The 25,244-nt window shown below is 32.4% G+C and overlaps 2 protein-coding genes across 10 annotated transcripts; one reads left to right on the top strand and one right to left on the bottom strand.

The window, feature by feature from the left end:
- Nucleotides 1-3,640: 3,640 nt before the first annotated feature.
- On the top strand, nt 3,641-5,245 carry LOC107886857 (thioredoxin H2). The gene is made up of 3 exons (XM_016810944.2): nt 3,641-3,999; nt 4,115-4,237; nt 4,866-5,245. The coding sequence occupies exons 1-3, from the start codon at nt 3,865-3,867 to the stop codon at nt 5,010-5,012; spliced, it is 405 nt and encodes a 134-aa protein (XP_016666433.1). The 5' UTR covers nt 3,641-3,864; the 3' UTR covers nt 5,013-5,245.
- A 183-nt stretch (nt 5,246-5,428) lies between these two features.
- On the bottom strand, nt 5,429-20,983 carry LOC107886855 (inositol hexakisphosphate and diphosphoinositol-pentakisphosphate kinase VIP2). Of its 9 annotated transcripts, none has more exons than XM_016810941.2 (30): nt 20,472-20,980; nt 20,228-20,287; nt 19,718-19,764; nt 19,100-19,183; nt 18,139-18,199; nt 17,589-17,742; nt 16,821-16,891; nt 16,493-16,597; nt 15,976-16,068; nt 14,979-15,053; nt 13,951-14,036; nt 12,840-13,046; nt 12,647-12,746; nt 12,495-12,559; nt 11,871-11,952; nt 11,463-11,621; nt 11,108-11,150; nt 10,880-10,962; nt 10,651-10,713; nt 10,498-10,572; nt 9,183-9,308; nt 8,742-8,983; nt 8,560-8,604; nt 8,004-8,070; nt 7,611-7,682; nt 7,078-7,331; nt 6,945-7,002; nt 6,602-6,706; nt 6,385-6,459; nt 5,429-5,978 (listed from the first exon to the last, which is right to left on the bottom strand). In XM_016810941.2, the coding sequence occupies exons 1-30, from the start codon at nt 20,556-20,558 to the stop codon at nt 5,715-5,717; spliced, it is 3,108 nt and encodes a 1,035-aa protein (XP_016666430.1). In that variant the 5' UTR covers nt 20,559-20,980; the 3' UTR covers nt 5,429-5,714. The 9 variants fall into 9 exon arrangements, 7 of the variants coding, with proteins under 7 accessions (XP_016666430.1, XP_016666428.1, XP_016666429.1 ...); XM_016810939.2 differs by having other exon boundaries at nt 6,602-6,769; nt 20,472-20,979; XM_016810940.2 differs by having other exon boundaries at nt 6,602-6,769; nt 20,490-20,979.
- Between the last annotated feature and the right edge of the window lie 4,261 nt (nt 20,984-25,244).

Here is a 25,244-nt window from a genome sequence, read left to right as displayed (position 1 = left end):
CCTCTATTTTGATCTTTGATATTCACATAAAGTATTCACATTCAAATCCGAACAATTACAAGCAAAAATCCTAAATATCCAAATGTAATCATATAAAAAGATGACAATTTCTCAAGGGAAGAAACAACTAGTGCTACACGTTTCATACTCTTCCATTAAAGCCTTTGTTTTCACTATCCTTACAGTTGATCACTCTGCAAGCAAACCTTGTATTTCCACACTCATCCCCAAGCTTGGACCGTAATTGGTCAACTAACTGCAACATCAATGAGCGAACAAATAAAAGAAATATTCATGTACGAAGGGTTCTGTCATCGAAACAATATAAGTTGATACTAACCTCAGTTTCAGAAAGTTGATCAGCATTACTATCATATCTGAATGTAAGAGTGTTTAGGCAACTGCAACATCTCAAAAAGTCAGCTATATCAATGTCCTTCAAGTTGTTTAAATCGACAACTGATGCTTCCAAATGTTCCAAATGTTGGAATGTTATGTTTTGCAGTTAAGCATGGTTTGACAAGGCCTGCAGAAACCAGAGACGTCAATACTCAAACAGTGTGTTTATCAGACATTTTGCCAGACACAGGCAACAAGGAACATAAAGATGTAAGGTGGCTTGTACCTTAATAATCTGAAAGTTCAATTGCAGACTTTTGGCATATCTTACACTGTAAATAAACTCAACTAAGCCATTACTATTGAATTCCTTGCACGTATAATCTGCAATGCCCAAAGTTGATGAATAAGGTACAGCGAGATTAATGGTGGCTTTGGATAGTGACCGCAAGTTGTCTGAATAGATCCTGCATCTGCTCAAAGATGCTTCTGGGACACAAAAACTTAGTCCCATTGTCAAACACAATGTTTGAAGTTGTTCTGCTGAGATTCTAACATCAAAGGAGCCATAAATTTCACAGTTGGAGATTTGCAGATCCTTGAGACAAGGTGCATTGACATTGAGATACAAGTTATCAAAGCCACATTTACAAATTTCTAACTTCTCAAGAGAGTAACAATGGATGAAAATTATGCTATCTTCTGGTGCCGTATCATATCATCTTGTGTACCGATAATACAAGTCCTTGGGTTTTATTGCACTGCAACTTGATACTGTTAGCGCTTTGAGACATGAGTTGCTTATGTTGAGATCCTTAATTCCATCAATGTCTACCAGATTCAAAACCTTAAGGGATCTGCAAGAATGACTCATCCATTCTCCGAGTTCCAAGCCCGGAACCGATACGGATGATAGCGATAACATCTCAAGGGAGGCGAAAGCTAAAGCAAACAGTTTTGGTTTTCCCCCTTGCAATTCCAATTTCAATGCCCTCAGTGATTCAATCCCAGCAGGCAAGTGAAAGGCTCTACCAGCTGTTACAGGGACCCCAATGTCCAGTTCTTGAACCTTATGCCTTAAAGCCTTTTGAACACACAAGCTGAAAATTGGTCCTTTAACATCATATCTGCTGGCACGGCAAAACCAATGTAGACGAAAACGATCAATCTGTGGTTCATTGTGTTGATTTAGAAAACCCTTTAGAAATCCCTGCACTTGTTTGCAATTGGGTGTGCACTTCTTGGAATCACACCCTAACTTGAAGTACAAGTTACGGCTACACATGGTTAACTGCCTAAATTTTCTAGACACATAACTTAGCCCAACAATATCATTGGAACCAATGAATGAAAGAACATGAAGAATGATGTATTCTGGAAGATCACTGAATCTATCATCGCCAGTTTTTAGAGCGATCAGGTCAAGCGACTTAGTCGGGGGTTCCATGGTCAGCAAAGCTTGTAAGTTTCAATACCTATGTATCTGCAATCACCATTAAAATGAAATTAACAGACTGAAACTGTGACACAGATTAGAGGCTTATTTACCTCGTATTAACTTCGTGATGGACAGCACTCTGCTTAAATCTCTCATAGCTTTTATAAGAGTTGTAAATTGTAATGAGGTTAGAGCTTTTGTTGCATGGTTTAACTATGGGAAAAACTTGAGAGTCAAGTAAAAGAAGATTATGCGGAAAGTGGGCTTTGGTTTTTTTCCATTACAATATACATAATAACTCTTTTACTATCCCAATTTACAATTTTTTTTTTAAAAATTTTGTAAAATAATTTTGGCTTATTGAATTTAAATATTTATACAATAAAAATTTAAACTTACACATCCACATATGAGTACAATTAAACTATCTTTGGCCTACTATTCAAATTGAATATTTATTCAATATTAGATATTAATATAAAATTAAACAAATTTAATATCCAATTTATCTAAAAAAATAAATTTTATTTTTGAAAAATTAAAAATAACGTTTTTTATATAAAAATAAAAATTTATTTATGAAAATAGGTTTACTAACTTTTTTTGTTTCATGATACAACAATGAGAATTCAAATAATTTTTGCTAATAGAGATTAGAGATTTGATATACATATATATATTGGTGTAAAAACAAATTAAACTAAAAAAGAAAACAAAGGCTAAATTAACCTTTTTACTCGACAAATGTTTCTAAGTTTTGCTCGGTTTCTTTATTTAAAGGTTTAGATGGATCCCACGTGAGAATTGGTGTATTGTCTTGCCCAACCAACAAATATATTGATGGTCTCTGTTAAACTCCATGTCAAACCTTGAAAGACGAATAGGTTTCTATTTTTCCATACACATCATTCTACTAACTCAAAAAGGGTTAAAAAGAAGGTTTAATACTTATTAAAAAGAAGATTTAATGGTGTAAAAAGTTTTCAAATTTTTTTAGAAAAAAGTAATTAAGTCCCTACTTTTTTTTTACTCAATTGAGTACTTGAACTTTTAAAATACATAAAAAAGACCCTCAAATTTTTTCAAAAAAAAGTAATTAAACCTTTTTTTTTTTGCGCTCAATTGGGTGCTTGAACGGTCAAATGCATCAAAAATGCCCTTTGACCGTTAAAAGTTAATTGCCCCTCATTTTTTTCAGTTAAAGTCACCCGTGCCACAACTGCGGCGTGACATGTGGCAAAAAAATTATAAAAAGTAAAAATCAATAAAAGTTATGTAAATTATTAAATTTTAATAAAAAATATAAAAAGTATTTATATTTTATTTTAAAAAAATTATAAAATGCATAAAAAAAGCCCTTTAACTATTGATTTCAACTGATGACCGTTAAAGTTAACGACCTCTAGGTTTTTTTTCTAGTTAAAGCCATCATATGTGGCAACACAACGTGACATATGGCAAAAATGAAAAAAAAATCAATAAATGTTATAGAAAAATTATAAAATACTTCTTTTAGTACGATAATTTTTATAATTTTTTTGCGATTTTTATAATTTTTAATAATCTTTTTATATTTTTTATTTAAATTTAATATTTTTATAAATTTTACTTTTTATCATTCTTTGTCACGTTGTGGTTGTGACACGTAATGGCTTTAATTGAAAAAAATTAGAGGGCAGTTTAAATATCTAATTGAGGGCAAAAAAAATAAAAGCTTAATTGCTTTTCTTGAAAATTTTTAAAACTATTTTGATACATTTTGAAAGTTAAAATATTAAAGTAAAAAATAAAGACTTAAAAATGTTTTTGAAAGATTAGGTGAGTATAAAAAAAACACAGAAACTACATTATTTTTCTTGAAGAAATTGAAAGACATTTTAGTCCCTTAAACCTAAAAGCAAATTCTTTGCGTACATGATGCTCAAGCCAAGTCAATTCAACGGTTTTTAACTTTAATATTTTTGCAAAAAAGAAAACGTGAAAACGATAAAACCGAAGCTTCCCTACTGCCAGCCGCCTGCCTAGCATATTGTCCATTGTTTTTTTCCTTTTCGATTCTTTGATTTGAGAAAAGAAACAGAAAAAAAATGGGTTCTTTCTTTTCATCCGATTCAACGCCAGAAAAGCCATCATCTTCATCTGAGCCTTCAAGCGTCCTAACCTTTCATTCATCACCCAGATGGCAACTTCACTTCAACTCTGTCAAAGAAACCTCACAGCTTGTACCTTCTTTCTTAACCCTAAATCCTTTTCTTTTCTTTTTTTTTGTGAGTTTTAAATGGTTGTTTTGATAATTATGCGAAAACCCTGAATCTTGGTTTTTCTTTTCTTTTTCAGATGGTTATAGATTTCTCAGCTTCTTGGTGTGGGCCATGTAAATTCATGGAACCTGTTTTGAATGGCATGGCTGCTAAGTTTACTGAAGTTCAGTTTGTAAAACTTGATGTTGATGAACTGCCTGTATGCATTCTACGCTTTTTCTTTCTATGTATACACACACACACATATGTATATCTATACATGATTTATAAGTAAATTGTTTAAGACTGCATTTAATGTACAGGGGAATGATGAAAAACATGTGATGAATCTGAAAATTTCTGGTGACTTATTAGAAACTTTATAGGCTCCCATATCATTCTGTGTATTGAAAAGCACCTTTCAATTAGTTGAGTTGGGAAAGATATTTGATCATAAGAGTCTGTATACTTGTAATTTGGATTGAAAAGATATACATCATCTTTTAGAGGTTAAAGGAAGGAGTATGATCAACTAATCTCAACTCAAGCATATATTATAAGAAGCTCAAGATGACTCAAAATTCAAGGCTTTGAGATTTTTCTTAAGCTCAATCAAATTTCACATTTTGTACACAGCCCTGATTTGAGATAAAAATCAAATTGTTCGAGCTCACTCAGATTAAGCACATGTGTTAAAAATGAGCTCTGCCCTTCTTTATTAATTAAAAGTAGATGCTTGAATTCACCTCACTGGTAGTTTGAGTTCAAGCTTGAGAATTCGCATTTTTTCAAGTTGAATCTTATGTGTTTGTTCCCTTGGTTTTTATTGGTTCTTGGTGGGAATTTAGGATGTGGCGCAGGAATTTGGGGTTCAAGGAATGCCAACTTTCGTGTTGCTAAAGAAAGGGAAGGAAGTGGATAGGGTGGTTGGAGCCCAAAAGAATGATCTTGAGAAGAAAATTGAGAAACACAGGGATCTGGTAGCTGCTACTTGAACTTTCAGCTTGTATTTTCTCCATTAATAATGTCTAATGGGATTTCCCTGAATTTGATTATGTTTAAACACTTTGTTGTGGAACAATGATTGGGTCCTTTCTCTTGCATTCATTTTCTTTTCATCGCCCCACAATCCCTCTTATGTGTTGCTTTAATGTTAACATGTTGATTTTTATGTATCCTGTCTGATGTTGAGTGAATCTAAGTTTGGAAAGTATATTATCCTTTTCCATTCACAAGTGTTCAGAAGGTACGAATCCTCTAACATGCATTGCTTGTTTCTCTTCTATTTGTTAAAAACTTATCTTTTGAAGGATTATAATACTATATCGACTAATCTCAATTGATAATGACAAAAGAAGGATAAAGTGCCCGACCAACCAACTCATAAACCAAACTTACCAACCATCCCACATTTTTCTTTGATCAAATAAGAAAATTGCATTAATGAGAGAAAAGTTATACAATTTCCAAAATTCTTCCAACAACATTCTTTTTGCTGAAAGTCTAGGGGGAAAAAGTATTTACTCGAGCAAAGTGCTTAAGACCTCTCTTGGCCGTTATTTTAACCAGAGGTAAAAAAATGAAAAGAAAGATGCATCAATGGTAAAACAAAAAGAACGGGGAAATTGAACAAAAAACCAAAAAGAATGGGGAAAACAAGTTAAAAGGAGGGAAATGGAGAACTAATATCTTAGTTGTTACTTTCCATTGGTATGAGCATTCTTATGGAAAGGCCAAAGATTTACCAGACGCTCAAGCACCAGGGCGCTTCTCAAAAAGTACCCAGAAAACCCGGCCAGAGTAGATGGAGGAGGAAAGTCTTCTGCCGGCATTGCAAACGGCCTAATCATCTTTTCCATTTTCTCTAATGTGAGATAGGATGCAACATCTTGCAGCCTTTCTGGACCCATTATCGGCAGCGTATGCTCCTGGTTCAGTGAAGCAACCTTGCCATCGTTACTCTGTCAAAGCAAAAGATCAATGCCCACACATTAATTGCATCAAGATAAATTATGAATTCAATTCAACAAACATCAATTCTGACAACATGGTAGATATATCCTACTATGATCACAAGTAACTGAAGAAATGGATCATACTCAAACAACAATCAGTTCCAACCAAAACCCATGATGAGCATCAACCTCACTATTAATAGAATATTTAAAGAATCAATGAAGTACATTTGCACTATTGTAGTTTCATGCGATCCACACACACGCAAGAAAAAGGAAAGGTAATAGCCAAAACCTTTAATAAACATTTACTGTAGTTTAGGTTTGCTTTATGATGTTTGACATTAACTTCCATTGTTGATCATTCTTCCACGAGGGTTTTTCTTTGTACATAAGACAGTATTACTATTACCTCCAATGGGGATGAATCTGCACCATGGCTAAATGTCAACTCAATGCGGAACCGTCGTGGCTCTTCTAAAGCTACCTGTATTTCAATTCCATATTTAGTGTCAATGACTCAAGGTCAAAGCTACTGTATATACTGTCTGAGAAAATACCTATCACTAATAATGTTGAAGTTCCTATCTTGGACACCAATAAAATTAAAAAAAAGAGGCACTACTAACCTCTGTGTTTTCAAACATTCTTATCACAATGTGACTCATATAGTCAAGCTCCTTCGTTCTATACAAACTCTCCAAAGCGCTCTGGCAAACTAGACCAGCTTCTCCCTGAAGAGATTCATCTAGGTTACAGTACCGAATTACATTCATGAGGGAATGAATATGCGATTCCTGTCGGAGAGTTGATGCCAAATGATGTAACACTGTAAGTAAATAGGTAGCAAATTTGGGAAGTCATGCAAATAAAGGCTGATAAGCACAGGGCAAATGGTAAAGAACAAGCAAAAATAGTAGCTGAATGATTGAAAGAGGAAAGTTAGCTAGTTCTTTTACAGTTTGCACTTACTGATGTGAAGTAAAGGCGTGTTCGCACGTGGCGCTCAGGTGTCATGACATTTGCATACCTGATTGAGTAAGAGTAAAATTTAAGAAGATAAAATAAAACATAGAGAACAAAGCATAAAGGTTCATATACGGACTTTGGGTCCAAACGGTATTTGGTCTCTTTATCATCATCATCATCTTGATCTATTGACATTTCACTTGTGGTATTAGATCTTCTTATGTCATCAGTCTTGATGGAAATGTTTGGTGGAAAAACTTTATTAGCCTTTGCAGTTTTGGTTGAGTTTGAACAGTTGTCTTGATTACCCTTTACGACAGCAACGTGAAGGGCTTCTTCACGAGTATTCCTCAGATCAATCAAAATTTTGCCCAACAAGCGGCGTGCAATCTGATGGGACAGAATAAAAATCAGGACATCTTTAATCACACATCAGTACTAACAGTACTTCATTCGCATTAATGAGGGCTGCACAAATGTGCATTGTTGTTGAAGGGGGAATCAATAGTCGTGCAATGATATTTTATCCCTACTAAATGAAGTGCCACATCCCCATTTAGTTTTTTAGTCTTTGACTTGGTTCCGGTGCTCAGTAAACGTACTAAAATTTTGATATTTTGTTCAAACCTTTCTAATTGAATGAGACATGCTGCAAGGAAAAGGGATCACCTTTGAACCAATTTTTAGCTTCTGCTTTGGATTAATCCCATATTCATTAGGGATGACACCATCTGCAAGAAGCTGCAACAACAATTACACAGTGGACAATTAGGCCAAAAAAGATGTGGTGATCAACAAGCGGGATTCATGTTTGATAATAAGCCTATTCCTTTTTTCCACACTTCCAACACAAAAAACTCGTAAATTTTACTATAGAGGCAAGGAAGCCAATCTAAAAAGCAATATGATGCAATCATCAAAATAAGCAAATGAGATTACGTAGATAAAGAGGTCGCAGATCAAAAGGCAAGTATAGCTACATGAGATTAAATACAAATAAATTGCTAATATAGCAATTATGAAAGATCAACATAAATCTCTAAGGTCGTAAGTATTTTGTACCTGGGCAACTTTGAAGAGTTCATCCAAATCTTCTAGATTAAGATGCGCATTATGCAGAAGATCATATCTGTCAAAAATTAGATTAACAGGAAAATTATATAAGCAATCAGAAAGAAAAGCAGAAGCATTAAACTTCTAAGAGCTGAGACCTTTTCATATTATGAATGTTTGAATTTTATAATCAAGATAGAAGAACATGCTTCAGCTTTAGGGGACTTGCATAATGATTTGTTAAGAAACATTAAATTTCTTGTTACGTGGTATCATTCATATATCATAATACAGCAATAATGCAAGCTCCCAACCCTTGATCAGCCTTCAACGTCATCATTGAGGGGATGCAATTAAAATCATGGAACAAATTCAAAGGAATAAATCAAAGAATATATAAAAAAGAAATTAAATTTTGAGCAAGGAAAAGAGGAGGCAACTTGCAAAGATAAATTCTTAAACCAGGAATAAAGGATATTTCCACATATGCTTTCTGAATTATAAAATTAGTTGAGCATAGGGTATTCTAACAAAATTTTATTAATAGAATGAAGCAATTACTCACTTGCAAGAGTCATAAACATCAGGAATTTGAGTTATATCAAAACGACTGCATGAAAGTCCAATGTTAGCAAATACAATAAAGCCCTTCATATAAAATCTAAATGATAGGAAATATGATGAAACTGACAGCATATTTAGACACCTGCACCACAAGTATGATCAAGAAGAAAGGTAGATACTTACTCTTTACGTTCATTATACAAATCTCTTTCAAGTTTTTTCCACCGAGCAAACATCAAAAGGAACCCCTCACTACCACAAGGCAATCCAGCAGCAATACGATCAATGTCAATATTTGTCTTACCAAGTGCCTTTGCTTGGTCATATGGGAGAATCACATCATACGGGCTTGTCTCAGCAAGATTCTCATCTTCATGCTTGGCAAGTACTCTGACTTGTTCGGTAACCTTCTTAGTCAAAGTTACCTGCATATAACAGGTATAAAATGAAAAAAGAGGAAAAAGTAAAATAACTTAGCAAATCAGTCTTGATTAGGGCAGTAAAGTTTTATATTGCCCCACCTAACCTCCTCCAGTGATTTGGAAATGAGCTAGAACTGATAGGTAAAAAGATCTGAAGGTGTCAATGCACTGTTGCATATTTAATTGATATGGTGAAAATTACCAGTTTGGGAAGGAGCTCAGAAGCATTAGAAGGCAATCCAGCTCCATCAACCATCCAAGGACACTCAGATGTTCCATTACTAGGAATTGTCCTTGCACCTGAAGTTATAATTTCATTCAGTCTAGTCTGCAAAACAAAAAAGATAGTCTAAAGCTGCACTCAAAAAGATCTGCAGATTGTTAAACATGAAACAATAGTTTTAACACCTTACATGACCATTCATGTCTATCCTTATACCCTGTTCTAGGGGGAAGTGCATGGTGGTAACTCATGGAACCCATGTATCAGAACAAGGTACTACAAAGTACCATATAGAATAAGATGAAGTCAAAGGTGATAACTAATGACCATACAACTAAGTAACATGTCCTTAAAATTATAAACATTATTAAGCACACACTTAAAAGTTAGAACATAACTTTTAGGTTGTTCATGAACATTGTAACAAAGTCTCTGTTAATCAAAGTGATGCGAAGTTTCTACAATAGACACATTATGTAGAATCAAATTTGACCACAAGCTAGATGTCAATGTGCTTTCGCAATGTTTTTAAGCCCAAAGGGATTGCACATGAAGGAGCATGTTAGCAAAGGGAAGTATACAATCCACAATTGGACCCTCAACTCCTCACCTAGCGGCTTAAAGTTTTTAGGAGTTGTATACAGTTTCCTAAACTCAAAGTCAGGAAGAAACACATAAAAATAACACACATAGCTATTAGTAGCATTAACAATCTTAGGGGTAAACTCCTCACTTTAAATTTGGCCAAACTTATAAAAGCTTGCTCATGTTCTTTATTTGTTTTTTCCCTGAATAGCCATGATCCTTTTAATGGTTGCAAGTAAAAAATGAGATATAGAATGCTCAGAAAATCTGCTTTCCCACTGTTAAATTCCAACATCCAAAAGGAGTTTCCCATGCATCTTCTTATTATTGTATCTTTCAAATCAACTAATGCCTGAGAATGTTTACATCTAGGTCATCAATATTAAAAGAAAACTTTTTATGTTAGTTCTTACTTTGACACTTAATGTTTAGCGAAAAAAAACCAAGAGTATGATGCAAAGTTGAAAAGTCATATGAGAGAACTTAGTTGATTCTCTAGATTATAGACAACTTATTCAAGATCATAAATAGACCTGTTAAAAGCTCTCCTGTTGATCCAACCCCACTTTAATCAATTTATGCAGCATAGTAGTTTTTATACTCGACGGATAGATAAATCAATCCATTTACCAAGCCAAGAATTCTAGTTTACTGAATTGTCATATGATATAAAATTGCTTGTCAAATCAAGGCAAGAGGAGATACAAACCTTCACTTTTTCCATCTCAATGCTCACATTCTCAAGTCCGTCCAACATAGAGGAGTCCTTGCTAACAAGGGAGACCTTGATAAGATAACCAATTCAGTCATGCAAGCTCAATGTCAAAAGGCAGAATGCACTTGTTACGGAAACATTACAAACCAGGATTGGCGTTAGCTGCCCTTCAAGGTCAAGTAGGCCTTTAGCAAAAGCAGCTGCAGACATCTGTTAAACGATTTAATGTAAAAACCTACTGATGATGCCAAATGGCAGTGGAAATAAGCATATGGTAACTGAGCTCAGAATGAAGCACAAATAGTCAGATCAACAATTTGAGAATAATGAGAAGATCAAATTATATATACTCATTTACCACTCAAAGCATACCTACCTGCACACGGCCCTCATCAGAACTGTAAATTTTCAGATCATGACGATATGTACTATGAAGGCGAAGCAGGCCAGTACCTTCACCTATAATTTTATAAAAATTCATCACGAAAAGATTCAAACAACTAAAATTATCACTATTTTATCTACCTGGCACATATAACACACGTTACACTCATATAGGTTGCAGAAAACCATTAACAGTCAGGTTAGAATTTATTGTAGTGACCTGGATACATATTATTTCGGAAATATCTACCCAGTTCTTCTGCCTGCATGGTAATGAGAGACAAAAAAAATCAAATAGAAAAGAAAAGGAAAATCAAACAAATGAAGAGAGAAATTTAGTGAAACTTTTATCCCTCTCTGCCAAATGAATTTCCTTCCTTCCAACCTTAGACGTCTTAAAATGAATGCCCACTTCAAATTCACTATGCCCTTCTCATTTTGAACTTGCCAATGCTACCCTCACTTAAATTCAAATAATTCTTCTTAACTTTCAGGGGTGGTTTAGCATCTTAAGTGAAAAGTGACATTATAACTAAAGAATAATTTGATGAAATAGTTGAGAGCTCAATTATTACCTGCTTCCTCCCAGCATGGGTAAGCACACCCCCATATTTAAGAACCATCAGAGCTTCAACAGGCCATTCTTCTTCACCTTCACCATTACTTTTTTGAACTTTAACCCACTTAAGGGGCTTTAATTGAACCTTTCTGTAAATACCAGAAAAATGTCCCCCCTGGAAACCAAAGAATTTATTATGTAACAAACATCCCAAATAAACAATTAAAAGAAAAGGGAAAAAAGAGTTATATACGTGTGTGTTGTGTGTACATTTATGATAATGAAGGAATAAAGAACCATGAACTTCTCTATCCACAACACAGAGATCATTTGAAGAGCAAAGTAACTAGAACAATAAAATGAATATCCTAGACTAGAGCTAATAGATTGATAAAGCAAGTAATTTCAAGATAAGTTTGATAACCTCCTCAAGTACTGCCTTAACTTGACGAAGCTTTTCAGCATGCTCAAGATCTTCAGCTTCATTATCACTTCCAACACCTGGTCTATATCACATAAATAATCAACATTGAATCATTACCAATTTTCAAAATAAGTTCTAAATGATCCATTTCATAATGTGCTTTCTTATGAAAAAAAGTAAAGATATGCAAATATTTCTTGAGGTAGTATACAGCCCCCCTTCCCCAACCCCTAAAGAATACAAAGCAAGAAAGCCTTCAAAGTTACTATAACATGACAGAACGACAGCTGAAGTTATTTCTCCTTTTTTTTGTTCCAGCTCTCAAAACCGTGTCTTCTCCCTTTTAATCTAACCAAGGAGCACTAATCACCTTCTCAATTTCTCTTTATCCAATTTAACCATAAAATCACTAGTTTGCACCCACAATATAGCCAAAATTTTCCTCATTTAAAGCAACCCAAAATTCTATCCTACTAAATTTGTTGCAAATCCTCTTCCTGTCTGGTAAAAATTAACCATTACAAACTTTTGTTTTCATCCCTTTTGATGTTGAGATGTTGGGAGGGGAATATCTGAAAGTGTTTCTGCTAGATCAAAAACAAAGTATGAAATATGAAGAGCAACCTGGGTACAAGCATCCTTGTGGCATCTAATAAATCTTGCAGTTCAACAGCACTTTTAAGTTTTGTCTGAAAAAGTGATGACAAAGAATAGGTGCTTAGACAACAGAATTACCAGCAGAATAAATATAGGGTATACAAAACTGAAATAGTCACCTCAGATCTGGGTCGTCCCCCATTGTACTTTAGCATCAAGTTTAGAAGATTTTCCTCAGTAACCTTCAATTTCACCTTCTGCTTGGGAGTTCTATCACCACTGCTCAATGAGGATAGTTAGTTTAACAATGAAAAGTTGAGTGTTCTAGCAAACCAAAAAAAAAAAAACAGCAAGGAAAGTGTAGTAACATACTGTCGAATAACAACTATAACACAACGTAGCTCCTCAGACTGCCCGGATGAACCAATGACTCCACTTCCTTGGCGTGTAAGTCTTTCAGAAGGCTGGATAGGCTCATTTACTTTCCATGGTAATGTTGGTGGTATTACTGAAGAAAGATGAGGTGCTTTTGCATCTAAAAACATCTTCCTCAACACACAAGCAGCATCATCATAATACCTGTATTGGACTGTAAGTCTTATTCATAACAAATGAAAAAAAAAGGAGACGTGACAGTAGTAAGTTAAGAAAAAGGAAAAAAACAAACACCAGTTCTACCAGTGAGTCTATCAATAGAAATTAATTAAATGAATACAAAAAAGAAATGAACATGCAAGCTTTAAATAAACTTCTTTTCCCCCATAATATATAAGGAGAAACAAAGCTTTGGGTGGAAGCTTTTTGTTATCTCCTAATAATTGGTAAACCAAAATCCATGGTTGACTTGTAGCAGTTATCATTAACACCTTGAATATTTTATATTGAAAGTGGAATCTAGCTCAATTTTATTGCATCTAACAAATGCAGAAGCATTTCTTTATAAAAGTCCAAATAATTGGTGAGCATGTTACATTGCACTTAGTTTCATTGACTGAAAATACTAGATAAGTTACATTGGAAACATAATAAAGCACACAAAGAGAATAGACAAGAAAAGAAAATAGAACACCAAGATCAAGCACTTAGACTTCGCTTGCTGGGTAGGAAGGATGGAAAAGGGGTAAGTATGGAAAATTTGCTAATCCAATGGTTAGGTTTCATAAATCATACTTTGTAGCTTAACCACTGGATTGACAACTTTTCCATATTTATCACTTTCCATCATCCGCACTGTGCAACACCTTAAAGACATCAATATATTCAGGGCCAGCATGCACACATGCGAGTCTTTTTCTTTCTCCTCTTTCTGTCTGTGATACATGATATAAGGAAAATTAAAATTAAATGACGAAGAGTGATTACTTTACACGCACAGACAAAATAATAACTGAGATATTGCATTCAAGACAATATGTAGCATAATCAAACGAAAAATAATGATATGAACAACACCGTGTATAATCACAAGACTAGAAACTAATACTTGTGTGAATTTTTCACAAAACTCCATCCATTCACATCACAAGCATATGACCGCCCCTCAGAACGCAAAAGATCAAATCCACACACCTGCAAGAATTCAAACTGGTTATTAAAATGGTATGCCATATAAACCATTACAAATGGAGAATATTAAGAATCAAACCTAAAACCAACTGGAAATAGGTGAAGGGACACAACTTCAATAGAAGACTACAGGAAACTTGACACTTAACAAATGTAGAATAACACCTAGTAACACTCCCCCTTAAGCGTAGCTCACAAGATCTACATGTGGACAACATACCAAAGCTCATCAACCTCACATGGGGTTAGGTAGGAAGAACAAAATAACAAAACTAGGGCTTTGATATCATGTTGAGCATATGACCTGATATCAATTGGTAATAGGTGGAGGGGCCCAACTTTGATACAAGACCACAAGAAACCTAATATTTAACAGATGTGGGATAAAACCACTTAATAGAGAAAAACAAATCTTGATTTAGGTTAAGCATTTCTGTCGACACCAGGAAAGCAGATACCTCTTAATAAACCCCGTCTTCTAAGTTAATTTAAAAAGAAAAGGTGGTTACAAGTGCCAGAAGACAATATATGTTTTTTTCCTACAATTGCATGAAAGCATTCTTCAAAAATCCAACTGATAGTAACTTTAACATGCGAACAAATCTTTTAATCCCATTACTTAAAACTTAGTTGGAAAAGGAAAAACTAAAATATGATGGTAAAATATATAACAAAGAAATGAGTGCCAATAATATCTCAACAAGCTAATCTGAGCTTATGAAAGATGCTCTCTATGCAAAAAGGAATTTCTATGAGCACATTTTTCTAACAAAACTCATGTTTCAAACCATCAGAAACCAGAAGACAAAAAGCCAAAGTTGCAAGAAAAGCAAGACAAATATAAGTAATTTCCGGTAGATATCATATAGCAGAAAACACATAGCCATAAATAGATAAGGATCAAAAACCAAGGCAAATTTCACAAATAAGATGGAATAGACATACCGCTTGCCTAAATGCAATGCAAACTTCCCTAGCCATTTGCTTCTCATTAGGTGTCAGCAACACAGGATATCTGATCTGTCATTAGGTAATTGAGATATGTTCAAACATCATATATTCCAACCTCCATGTGAAAATCAAATAGCAGTGAATCAGTTATGTTAGAAAATAAGGTAGTTATTATGTAATGTGCGAAATGTTCTATATTAGTAATAACTAAAAAACCTTCTGCATTAGTTATTTAGCCAATAAGATAGCTGATTATGTAATGTATTATACATTCTATGCATCGATAATAATTAATTAACCCTTCCATCACTTTTCACTCTGCAATTAAAGGAAGTGATCTGCCACAATGCAAAACAAATAATATAAAACATTACAGGAGCAAGATAGACCCAAATTACAGCTTTTTGCATATGATCTTTTACATATGATTTTCCTGCTAAATTATTGACTTGACCGTCTATTCTATTGGCCCTTCTTCACTCTGCAGCACCATAAAGGTAAGGGCAATGATTTAAGTCACTGCGCTGGATCAAAACATATCAAGCAATATGTACATCATAAGCATGTCTTAGTTATGATTAACTTCTTTTATAGATGTCTTGCATATACTTTGACTTTCAATATATTTTCACCAGATAACATGGATTTAATCTCTTTAGCATGACAGAATCCAACTGAAACAATCTCCTAATAATTTGAATCCAACAAATATTGTTCATCATCCACTTCAACTCTCAAAGATGATTAAAAAAACCACAATTTTAACTTGAAACTACATACTAATCTGCAGATAAAACATCCCTCCATAGCCCAAGCACTAAAAGAGTAAATGATAAGAGGTTGCTTGACAATCAAGAATTGACGAAGAAACAAGTGATTGTCAAGGAACCGAAATGACCAGATAGTGGGATTTCTGAATATGTGCTCAGGTGCATACATCAAAGAGAAGAAGTAAAGAACATGCTTGATTAATATATTACCAAATACTTACTTCTTTGCCATCATGATTTCTCATGACAACACCATCAACAACAGGAGACTTCCTAGCCTCAGCATGTGCATATTCAGGACCAACAGTATAGACCTATATTCATTTGACAGGATAAGCAGACAACCTTGCCAATAAGAGAGACAGACATAAAGAGAGAAAGCAGCAATATGACTATCACTAAAAGTTAAAAGAACCTCAAAAAAATGATCCAGCCGAACCATAAAAAACAAATGTACAGTCTGCATATAGAATAATTGTTTCTTCCTAATGCAAATAACTACCTAATCAACTGATATTCAATACCTGAACTAATACTATAAAAGTTCACAGAAACAGCAAATGCGAAGCTACCCTTATACGCTGTTCCCTCCACTCTCCTAGTCAAACAGAGTTAAATGTAAAGAGTGCAGTACTGAATGCAGAAAAGGTTGCAACAATAATAAGAATCAGGTTTCATATAATAACCAATCAAAGTAAACTAAATTAACTACAAAACTTGTACGCCAAAATATACAACCTTGACATCTGTTCCTCCAGTTGGCATAAACTCCTCATATATATAAGAACCTTCACGTCTTACTCTTCTAACTTCAGGATGGAACTCACTTGATCTGTTTCCAACCTACAAAAGAGAAACTATACCACATTATAATCATTTGCCAGTAGAATATCAAAACAATCATGAACAGCTATTTGGCGTATTGGCTGCTGCATTTACAACAGTTTGCCCCTTAAATCAGGCAAAAAGTTAAAAGCATTTCCCAAAAAAAGGCTTATAAAATCCATATCAGAGCTTCAAAAATAACAAAAACGTTCTAGCCAGAAGTTCAAGATAATATTCAGACCTTCCTAAACAATTCCTTCATGCCTCCACCAGCTGAGCTAGGGTAATAAATCATTATACTATGATCATCCCCTTCAAAAAAAAAAAAAAAGGTTAACATACAGGCAAAACTGGAAAAAGAGTTGCAATCAAGCCAGATTTGCGGCGCAGTTACGAAGATCAAAGAACAGGAATCCTCCCAAGTGTCATGAATTAGGTTTCAAGACTCAACTTCATGAACCTATTAAACTGGTAAGATAATTTTAAAATTGAACTAGGTAAGCATATGGGTTTGTAGATGCACGTCTTAACAATTTTCATAAGGAGGATGGTTGTTATTCAACATACCATAAAATCAATAAGCAGATCTTATATTTTCATTCAAAATCCTTTTTTTCAGAAAAATGGTTGTATAAGAAACCAAAAAAAGAAAAAGTATGCCCCTTTAATTCTATAGATCAAGCCAGTAAATAAAAAAATATTATGTAAGGAAACAGTTCTCTAAATACATTGCACATGCAATAACTTTATTGATCCTTGCCCCATACTATATACAAACAGAAAGAACATATTTAAGTATTGTCAGATGAGAATGAAATTAATGAGCAATAGATTAAGTGTCCAGTATTTGATCTTTTTTCATGAACAAAAAGAATAGACACTTTAACATACTCTTCAAATTGCAAGTCAAATTTTATGGAAACAAGAAAAAGGCCACAAAGAACCACATTAAGTTCATGCTTAGGAACAGATGCAAGAAGATAAACAGAAGTTTAAGGACCAAACTCACCATCAACAGGCTTTTCCACAAATGGCTTCCAGAAACGATTTCCATGGACCTCAACATAATCTTCATCTTCAATAAAGTAATCCAGCTCTTGGTATGTTTCTTCTCTATTTACAAGGGCATATCTTGGAACAGAGATACCAAACATTTCAAGTCGCTTGAATCCCAAAATAATAAGGTTAGTCTTTGTCAATCAACTGCTATAATATCATACATTTCAACCATTTATATAATCAGTTCTCAGATAAGCTAAAAGGATAATGGTTTTGCTCAAAGAATAGAAGCTTTGGCCGATTATGATATAGATCTAGCCTTAATCTTCCTGTCAATCAATATTCAAACTTTAAAATATTACATGGGGGACAGGAGAACCAAACTGCCACTAAGAGCCTCTCACCTACATTCCAAAGGATGAAGGTTTAGGACTATGAAAAGCAACATATATGACCTAAAAAAACTGCCACAAAGTACTTAGGTGAGGTGGAGTGGTCTTGGTTTTTCTAACCGGAAAAGGGTCAAAACCACAACGTCAAGATGGATGCTTAGGATGTACCTCGTATACCTTCCGTCGATCATGAAGGTGTTGTGGCTCCAACTCATTCACAAGGAAAGGTCTGAATCATAGAGCAGAAATAGTAGCAAAACATAATTAATTACTGCTTGCTTGGTATAGAAAAGAAGAAATTGTTATTATTCAAAGAACTAGAATGATCAAAATAATGTAATAAACTTGTACATGTTCTATAGATTAAAAAATTGGAACTGTGGCAGAAATTAGCTTTCTCTGATCTTTAAGAGATTGATTCTGCTGAAAAAAAAAACACATAGTTGAGATGGAATAATCTGATTGTGGCTCCACTTACATGGAAGGATAGATATAAGTTAAATTGACTATAAATAGGGCTAAAGTTACTGGAGGTCTAGCCTCTAATAGTGGATACCATGGCACTTAATAAAACAGCCATACTGTGGCACTTCCCCTTGCAATCATGCAAAAGCAAAACTTTATACTTTCCCAACCTAAACTAGAGAGATATTAATTGATCATCACCTTGAACATAATTATCTTCTGAATTTCAAAAAGTAAACCACTGCTCTTGAGCATTCACTAACACTCCATTTGGATTGAGACTTAATACTTTTATATCTATAGACCTCATACCTCATCATATTGATGGATTGATGCTGATGAGTTAGACCCAAGATCCAATCAGAATTAATATAAATAATTAACTTTTAATGGAATCTAATTTTAAGACCTATGTACAAAAGAAAATATCAGAATTTTGAAGTAATCTCATCATGTCTCTGAATTCTTTAATTTTTTAAGGCGTTACTTGACCAACATTTAGCACATTACTTGTAGCAAGATAGGAAAGTATGACAGTCAAAAAGTTATTCAATCATTATGTTAAGTTTCCCACATTGAAGTTACAAATTGATTCCCTATTGTGAACATGCAAATAGAATACATACATACAAAATTAGACATATATATAAATATAAGAACTTACTTCCTTAAAGCAGCATATTCTTCAGCCTTCTTGAGGGGAAATCCAGAGGAGTAGAATGCAATTAAACAATCACAGATTGGCCAGCTGAAACAAGCATAATTACAAGAAATTACGACCTCTCAGCTAGGTAAGAAAAACAATGTGAACCTTGACCGTTAGAGTTTGATAACGAGAAGTACACTCGTTACACAAATATGGACATCTCCCTCACACATCCTCCAACTTAACTCCCTCGAAAAATCATATAATCATTCAATGAAAGGAGACAGGGTAAATTATGATCTCAAATCACACAGTTGCTCAGACTCAAACTATACCTTTCGAAGAAAAAACAAATGACAAGAAAATAAATCAATAGGAAGATAACAGCTAAAAGTGAAGATTTCAAATTTTTCAACATAAATGCAACCGTCTATTTACTGCTTTCAACTGGAAATTTAATTAGCAAATCTGTGGATCTCCTCCACCCCTTCTTTCTTCTTCCTTTCTTCTGTCTTCTAAGTTTAAAATAAAAATAAATAAATGATAACGACACCAACAATGCCAATTATAACCAAAAAAAAAATATCACAATGTAAATCTGAGACAAAGTGATTCACTAATTAACCAAAAATGTACCTTTCTATCGGATCTTCAAGAATAACCCTATCACCGAAATGGAGAATCTACAAGAAGAAAAAAAGAAAGACATTGCAAAGCAAGAAATCCATAAGAACAAAACAACAAAACATTTTTCTTGAAGTACATGCGTCCAGCACTCATATCTTATGCATATTCGGACATGGATGTAAGAAATATGGCCGTTGAAGTACCCTTCAACTGCATGGAAAAAAATTGAACATGCATGTGTTGAATACATATCATATCCAATACTTAAACCCAAGTCTGATTAACATAGGGTGCAATATAGCACACACTAACAAACTCCAGCATAGCATTCCAAACACTTAATTAGAGTTTTACCAAAAAATAAAATTTACATTTTTCATCAATGTAAATGAGCAAACCATGATTTATCCATTTATATTTCCCGTAAACTAATTCAAGTTACATCAAATTCAACTCATACATAAATAAAACAATTCTAATTCAGATTAATTTAAAGTTTAAAAGTTATATCTTATCTACCTCAAATTCGCCAAAAGCCTTAATCCTGTCCAAAATCTGTCTCATTGGAGCTGAAAAAGCCTGAAAAAAGGACAGGAAATGTTTTAAAAGCTTAAAATTTAAGCATTAACACATAGCAATAAATAATAAATTATATTACTATACAAAGTCATACGTCGTCCAATTATATTATATTTTTTATGAAAAAATTATAATTTCTTCATATATTTAGTAGAAAACTCGAGCGAACAAAAGAGACAAGGACCTCGCTTCCGCATTTCACCTTCTTTTCCATGACGCAAACGCCAACAATTATCTTCTTATATCCTCTTCCATCTCCTGCTCCTACCATCTCTGAGTCTTCCTTTTTCTCTTTATATCTCAAAAAAGAAAAGTAATCTCAGCGAACAAAAAAGAACACTGCGACGGAAAACTCTTCCGCTGCCAATCACCGCCAGAACGCAAATCGGAAACTTCCAGGTATATATATTCTCATACGTATAATATAAGATCAAGAAGAAGTAAAAAGATAAAATAAAATAAAACAGTAAAAACGGGAAAAAAAAAGAAGAAAAAACAGAGAAAGCGATTCAGCGAAGAATAAAGAAGGCAAGGCGTTGAGTAAGTCGCGCGAAATATCGGAGAGGAAAATGAGATGGAACGCTTTCAAAGCCGAACAAAAATGAAAAACTTCTATTTTTTGAATTAAAAATATATTTATAGATTCCTTTTAGTATTGAGGGTGGGGGTGTTTGGAGAGGAAAGATATTGGATTCCGGAATATTCAAATGGATGATGATTTTGCTTTGTGACAGGGACGTGCAAAGTTTGAGGGGTTTTTTTGGTAAATCTCTTACCCTTTAATTTCTAACTACATCTCCAACTTTAAACCTTATATCAATTAAACCTATTACTTTCACATTGATACATTATATGTATGTATGCATGTATACATGTATTTTTAATTATTTTAAGTACCACTTAACGGTGAAATGAAATGACTTAATCAATATAAACTTTAAAATTTGACAATGTGATTAAAATATTTTAAAGTTTGAGGATCAATTTAAAATATTATTTGTAGTTTGAAAATGTTTGGTTCAATTTTAAGGGCGAATTCGGGGGCTGGCAGGGGCCTAGGCCCCCTAAAATAAATTTTTTTATTTAGGTCTTTTAAATTTTTTAAAATTTTAAATTAGTAAAGGTAAAATTGTATTTTGTCCCCCCAATGATAAAATTTTGATTTAATCCTTTAAAAATTACAATTTAATTTCGACCCCTAAACAATTTTCTAGCTTCACCCCTGTACAATTTACTATTTTTCATAAGTTTAATAGAGTGTTTAATTTTGAATTTTCTTTAATATAAACAAATATATAATAAATTTGATATTTTTAATCATAACACAAAAATAAGTTGTTTTAGATTTATTAATTTCAACATCCATTATGTACTAATTTCAAGCTAATATAAAAATAATATAATACAAAAAAGTTTATATTTGGTAGATTCACATCTCTTTTATATATTTATTTTTTTAAAACTTGTAGGGAAAGTTTGAAACCACACATAAACTTTTATCAAATGTGTAATTAGTGATGACAATGGTGCAAGGTGAATTGTTGTCCACCTCGACCTCGACCCTAAGTTCTACTCTCGTCTCTCGACTCTAACTCAATCCCGACATTAGAAAAATAAACTTGCCCTAACCTCAACCCAAAATTTTATTAAAAGTCCGATTTCAACCCAACCTGATGGAAGTTTATTTCATTTTATTGCTTCAAATTAACCAATTCTTTGATTATAAAACACTTCACTCTAATATGTTGAATTCTTTTATCATGAAACAATGTCTTGATTGCTTACTTGATAATATAAATTATGTATATTAGTCACTTTGCTAAATCTGATTCAATTGGAGCTACTAGTTCAGGAAAAAAGAACAATAGTGCAGTAGGCAGTAGATGAATTTTATAGACGTTTAAAGCTATTTACTTGCCTACAATAGATTAGTTTATTCAATCAATGGCTCCATGTAAATAGCACAAGACAAATACTATTACATGGTCATATACGAATTTTGTATTTGGTTTTTTTCTACAGGTTTATGCCCCTTTCAAGCATCCAATGTCTAATTTCAACTATCATTACTTTAGTGTAATCACTAACAACCACTGCCAGAAATCAAGTAAGTACATAAATTTACAGCCCTTAAAATCATTTAGGGATTAAATCATAAATAAAAATAAAATGAGGAGTAATTTTGTAAATATCCCAGGGTAAGGCGGTCTAAACTCAATCTCGATCGAGAACTTTAAAAAAAGAGATAATGTCACATTTGGTATCTATACTTTCATAAAATGTCCATGTGATGCCTGTACTTTAAAAATGTCTAATGTAGTACTTGAACTATTAATTTGTGTATTATTTGGTACTTGTACTTTTATAAAATGTTTAATGTAGTACTTCTACTTTGAAAACATCCAATGTGGTACTTATACTTTGAAAATGTTTAATGTGGTACCCGAACTATCAATCTGTGTATTATTATGATATATGGAATTAACACCTTTAGTAAATGCTAAACCAACAAATGAAAATTCAACACATAATTTTTTTTCCAAATCATTAATTTCACATGAATAATAATATTATGAAAAATAAATAATAAAGCATAAAAAATGGAATTAAATTAAATTAAATTTAAAAAACAAATAATTAAATCTAAACCATATAAGTTTAACTTTAAAAAAACATCATTTTTTTAACTCAAGATTACTTAGATTTTGTTGTTTTCCAAAATTTATATAAACCAAAATTTCCCATTTATTGAGCTTGAATAGAAGTTTAAATATCTTGATCTCAAATATCATTTCATTTTTTTTCCATTTCACGTAATATTATGTTATTCATATGGAATTAATGATTTGAAAAAAATTCATGTGTCGAATTTTCATTAGTTGGCTTAGTATTTACTATGGGTGTTAAATTTAGATACCATAATAATACATAAATTGATAATTCAAGTACTACATTGAACATTCTCAAAGTATAAGTACCACATTAGACAATTTATGAAAGTACAAGTACTAAATAATACACAAATTGATAGTTCAGGTACCACATTGGACATTTTATGAAAGTACAAATACCAAATAATATACAAATTAATAGTTTAGGTATCACATTGAACATTTTATAAAAGTACAAGTAGCAAATGTGACATTACCCCTTTTAAAAACAAAAAACCATTCTACATTTTCAAAAAAAAAAAAATCCAACCCTATTGGATAGGATTGGGTTGAAACCAGTTAGTTTCGAGTTCTTTTTACCATCCTTATGTGCAATGTTATACACAAATTTTGATTTTATGCATTTTTTTACATTAAATATTAATTTGATTTAACTTTCACAAATCACTAACACAATTATTGATATAATACTAATTTACACTAACATGATGCATGCACAAATAATTGTATTTATTCAATATAAAAATAAATTAATGTATTTTATTTTTTTTAAAATGTATGTAATTGAATCAAAATTAGTGTTTCATGTATATATTTGAACAACCATCAAAGTTTCAAAAGTATAATTGCATCAAATCATAGTTCATGTATCAAATTGTATATTATATGAGAGTTTATGTATAGTTTTGATATTTATCCCAATTTTTTACTATATCCTATATACACTTGTCATCATCCCAACCCTACTTGTAGAATTTTTAAATTCTACTAGTAATGTACCAAATATTTTCCTATATAAAAACTGATAGAAGTATACTGATGTTTCAAATTTTATATAATACATATTATTAAAATATCAAAATTTTACTATAAAATTATAAAACTTAGATTGACGTGTGGACTAAAGTTTCAAATAAAACTATTTTAATTTAAGAGAGAAATTTACTTATACCGATGTAAAATTTAAGTGGTTTTATATCCTTTTATAATTTTTTTATACGATTAATATTTTAATAATATAACTGTTTCAAGATACTTGTACTTGTCATGCATGTAAATTTTTTTAATTGATTCAATATCTTTATCATATCGATCTAAAATATTATTTATATATATTTAATAGTTGAAAGTTTTTTTATATAAAACGAATAGTTAGAAATTTTTAATTTATGTCAAACTTGGCATGCATGATCTATATGAATGGAGCATGAAATATGACGGTTGGATTGTTAAAATATTAACGGGATAAAAAGTTGCAGAATGGTGTAAAACCACTCTAGTTTTACATCGGAGTTAGTGATCCCTCTCCTTTAATTGATACTAGCTTATATTTTTTAGGCCAAAGTGTCAAAGAAGCCCTCAATAAAAAATCAAAGAATCAATTGAGCCTTTTATGAAAAAAGTACGTCCAATTGAGCCCTCAATGACAAAAGAAAAATCAATTGACCCATTATGTTAATGAAAACTGCTAGTTGATCGGTTTTACTGTTAATCGTGCTGATTTGCCCGACAAAAGCCACAAAAACTACCACGTGGCACTATATTTGCGTGGCATGCTACATCATCAAAAAAATAAAAAAATAAAAATGTAAATATAGAATTAATCTGAATAAATAATTGTCTAGATATATTTAAATAAGCACAAACAAACAAAAAAAAACTTTAAAAATATATTTATCTTTAGAAAAAAAGTGTTACATATCGGTATCTAAAATATATTCTTAATATGATGGAGATAAAAGAAATTTAATGATTTAATATGCGACAAAATATTTGATACTTTATCCATATATCTAATATATCTAATCATATAATATAATATAACATAATAAGATACATAAACATCAAAATTGCGACAAATAGTGCATTTATGGTTTTTATATTTAGATCAATATCTAATTAAATAAAAAATTATTTAGATAATTATCCATTTGGATTAACTTTCATATTTATTTATTTTTTAAAATTTTAATTTTAACATAAAAGTTTTTAAAAATTAATTATAGTATTTTTAAATTTTTAAATTACATACTACTCAATTAGATTTTATCACTATTTTCAAATAA

This window comes from Gossypium hirsutum, chromosome D04 (assembly GCF_007990345.1).
Source record: "Gossypium hirsutum isolate 1008001.06 chromosome D04, Gossypium_hirsutum_v2.1, whole genome shotgun sequence".
Classification (NCBI taxonomy): domain Eukaryota; kingdom Viridiplantae; phylum Streptophyta; class Magnoliopsida; order Malvales; family Malvaceae; genus Gossypium; species Gossypium hirsutum.
This window is presented reverse-complemented; position numbering and strand designations above follow the sequence as displayed.

Excerpts from the sequence above, each read along its gene's own strand:
- LOC107886855 (XM_016810939.2), bottom strand. The coding sequence starts at position 20,558 with ATGGTAGGAGCAGGAGATGGAAGAGGATATAAGAAGATAATTGTTGGC. Across the intron at positions 13,047-13,950 it reads TTTGTGAAAAATTCACACAA|GTATTATGATGATGCTGCTT; the intron begins GTATTAGTTTCT and ends AGTCCAATACAG. Across the intron at positions 12,747-12,839 it reads GTTATAGTTGTTATTCGACA|TGGTGATAGAACTCCCAAGC; the intron begins GTATGTTACTAC and ends CTCATTGAGCAG.
- LOC107886857 (XM_016810944.2), top strand. The coding sequence starts at position 3,865 with ATGGGTTCTTTCTTTTCATCCGATTCAACGCCAGAAAAGCCATCATCT. Across the intron at positions 4,000-4,114 it reads TCAAAGAAACCTCACAGCTT|ATGGTTATAGATTTCTCAGC; the intron begins GTACCTTCTTTC and ends TTTCTTTTTCAG. Across the intron at positions 4,238-4,865 it reads TTGATGTTGATGAACTGCCT|GATGTGGCGCAGGAATTTGG; the intron begins GTATGCATTCTA and ends GTGGGAATTTAG.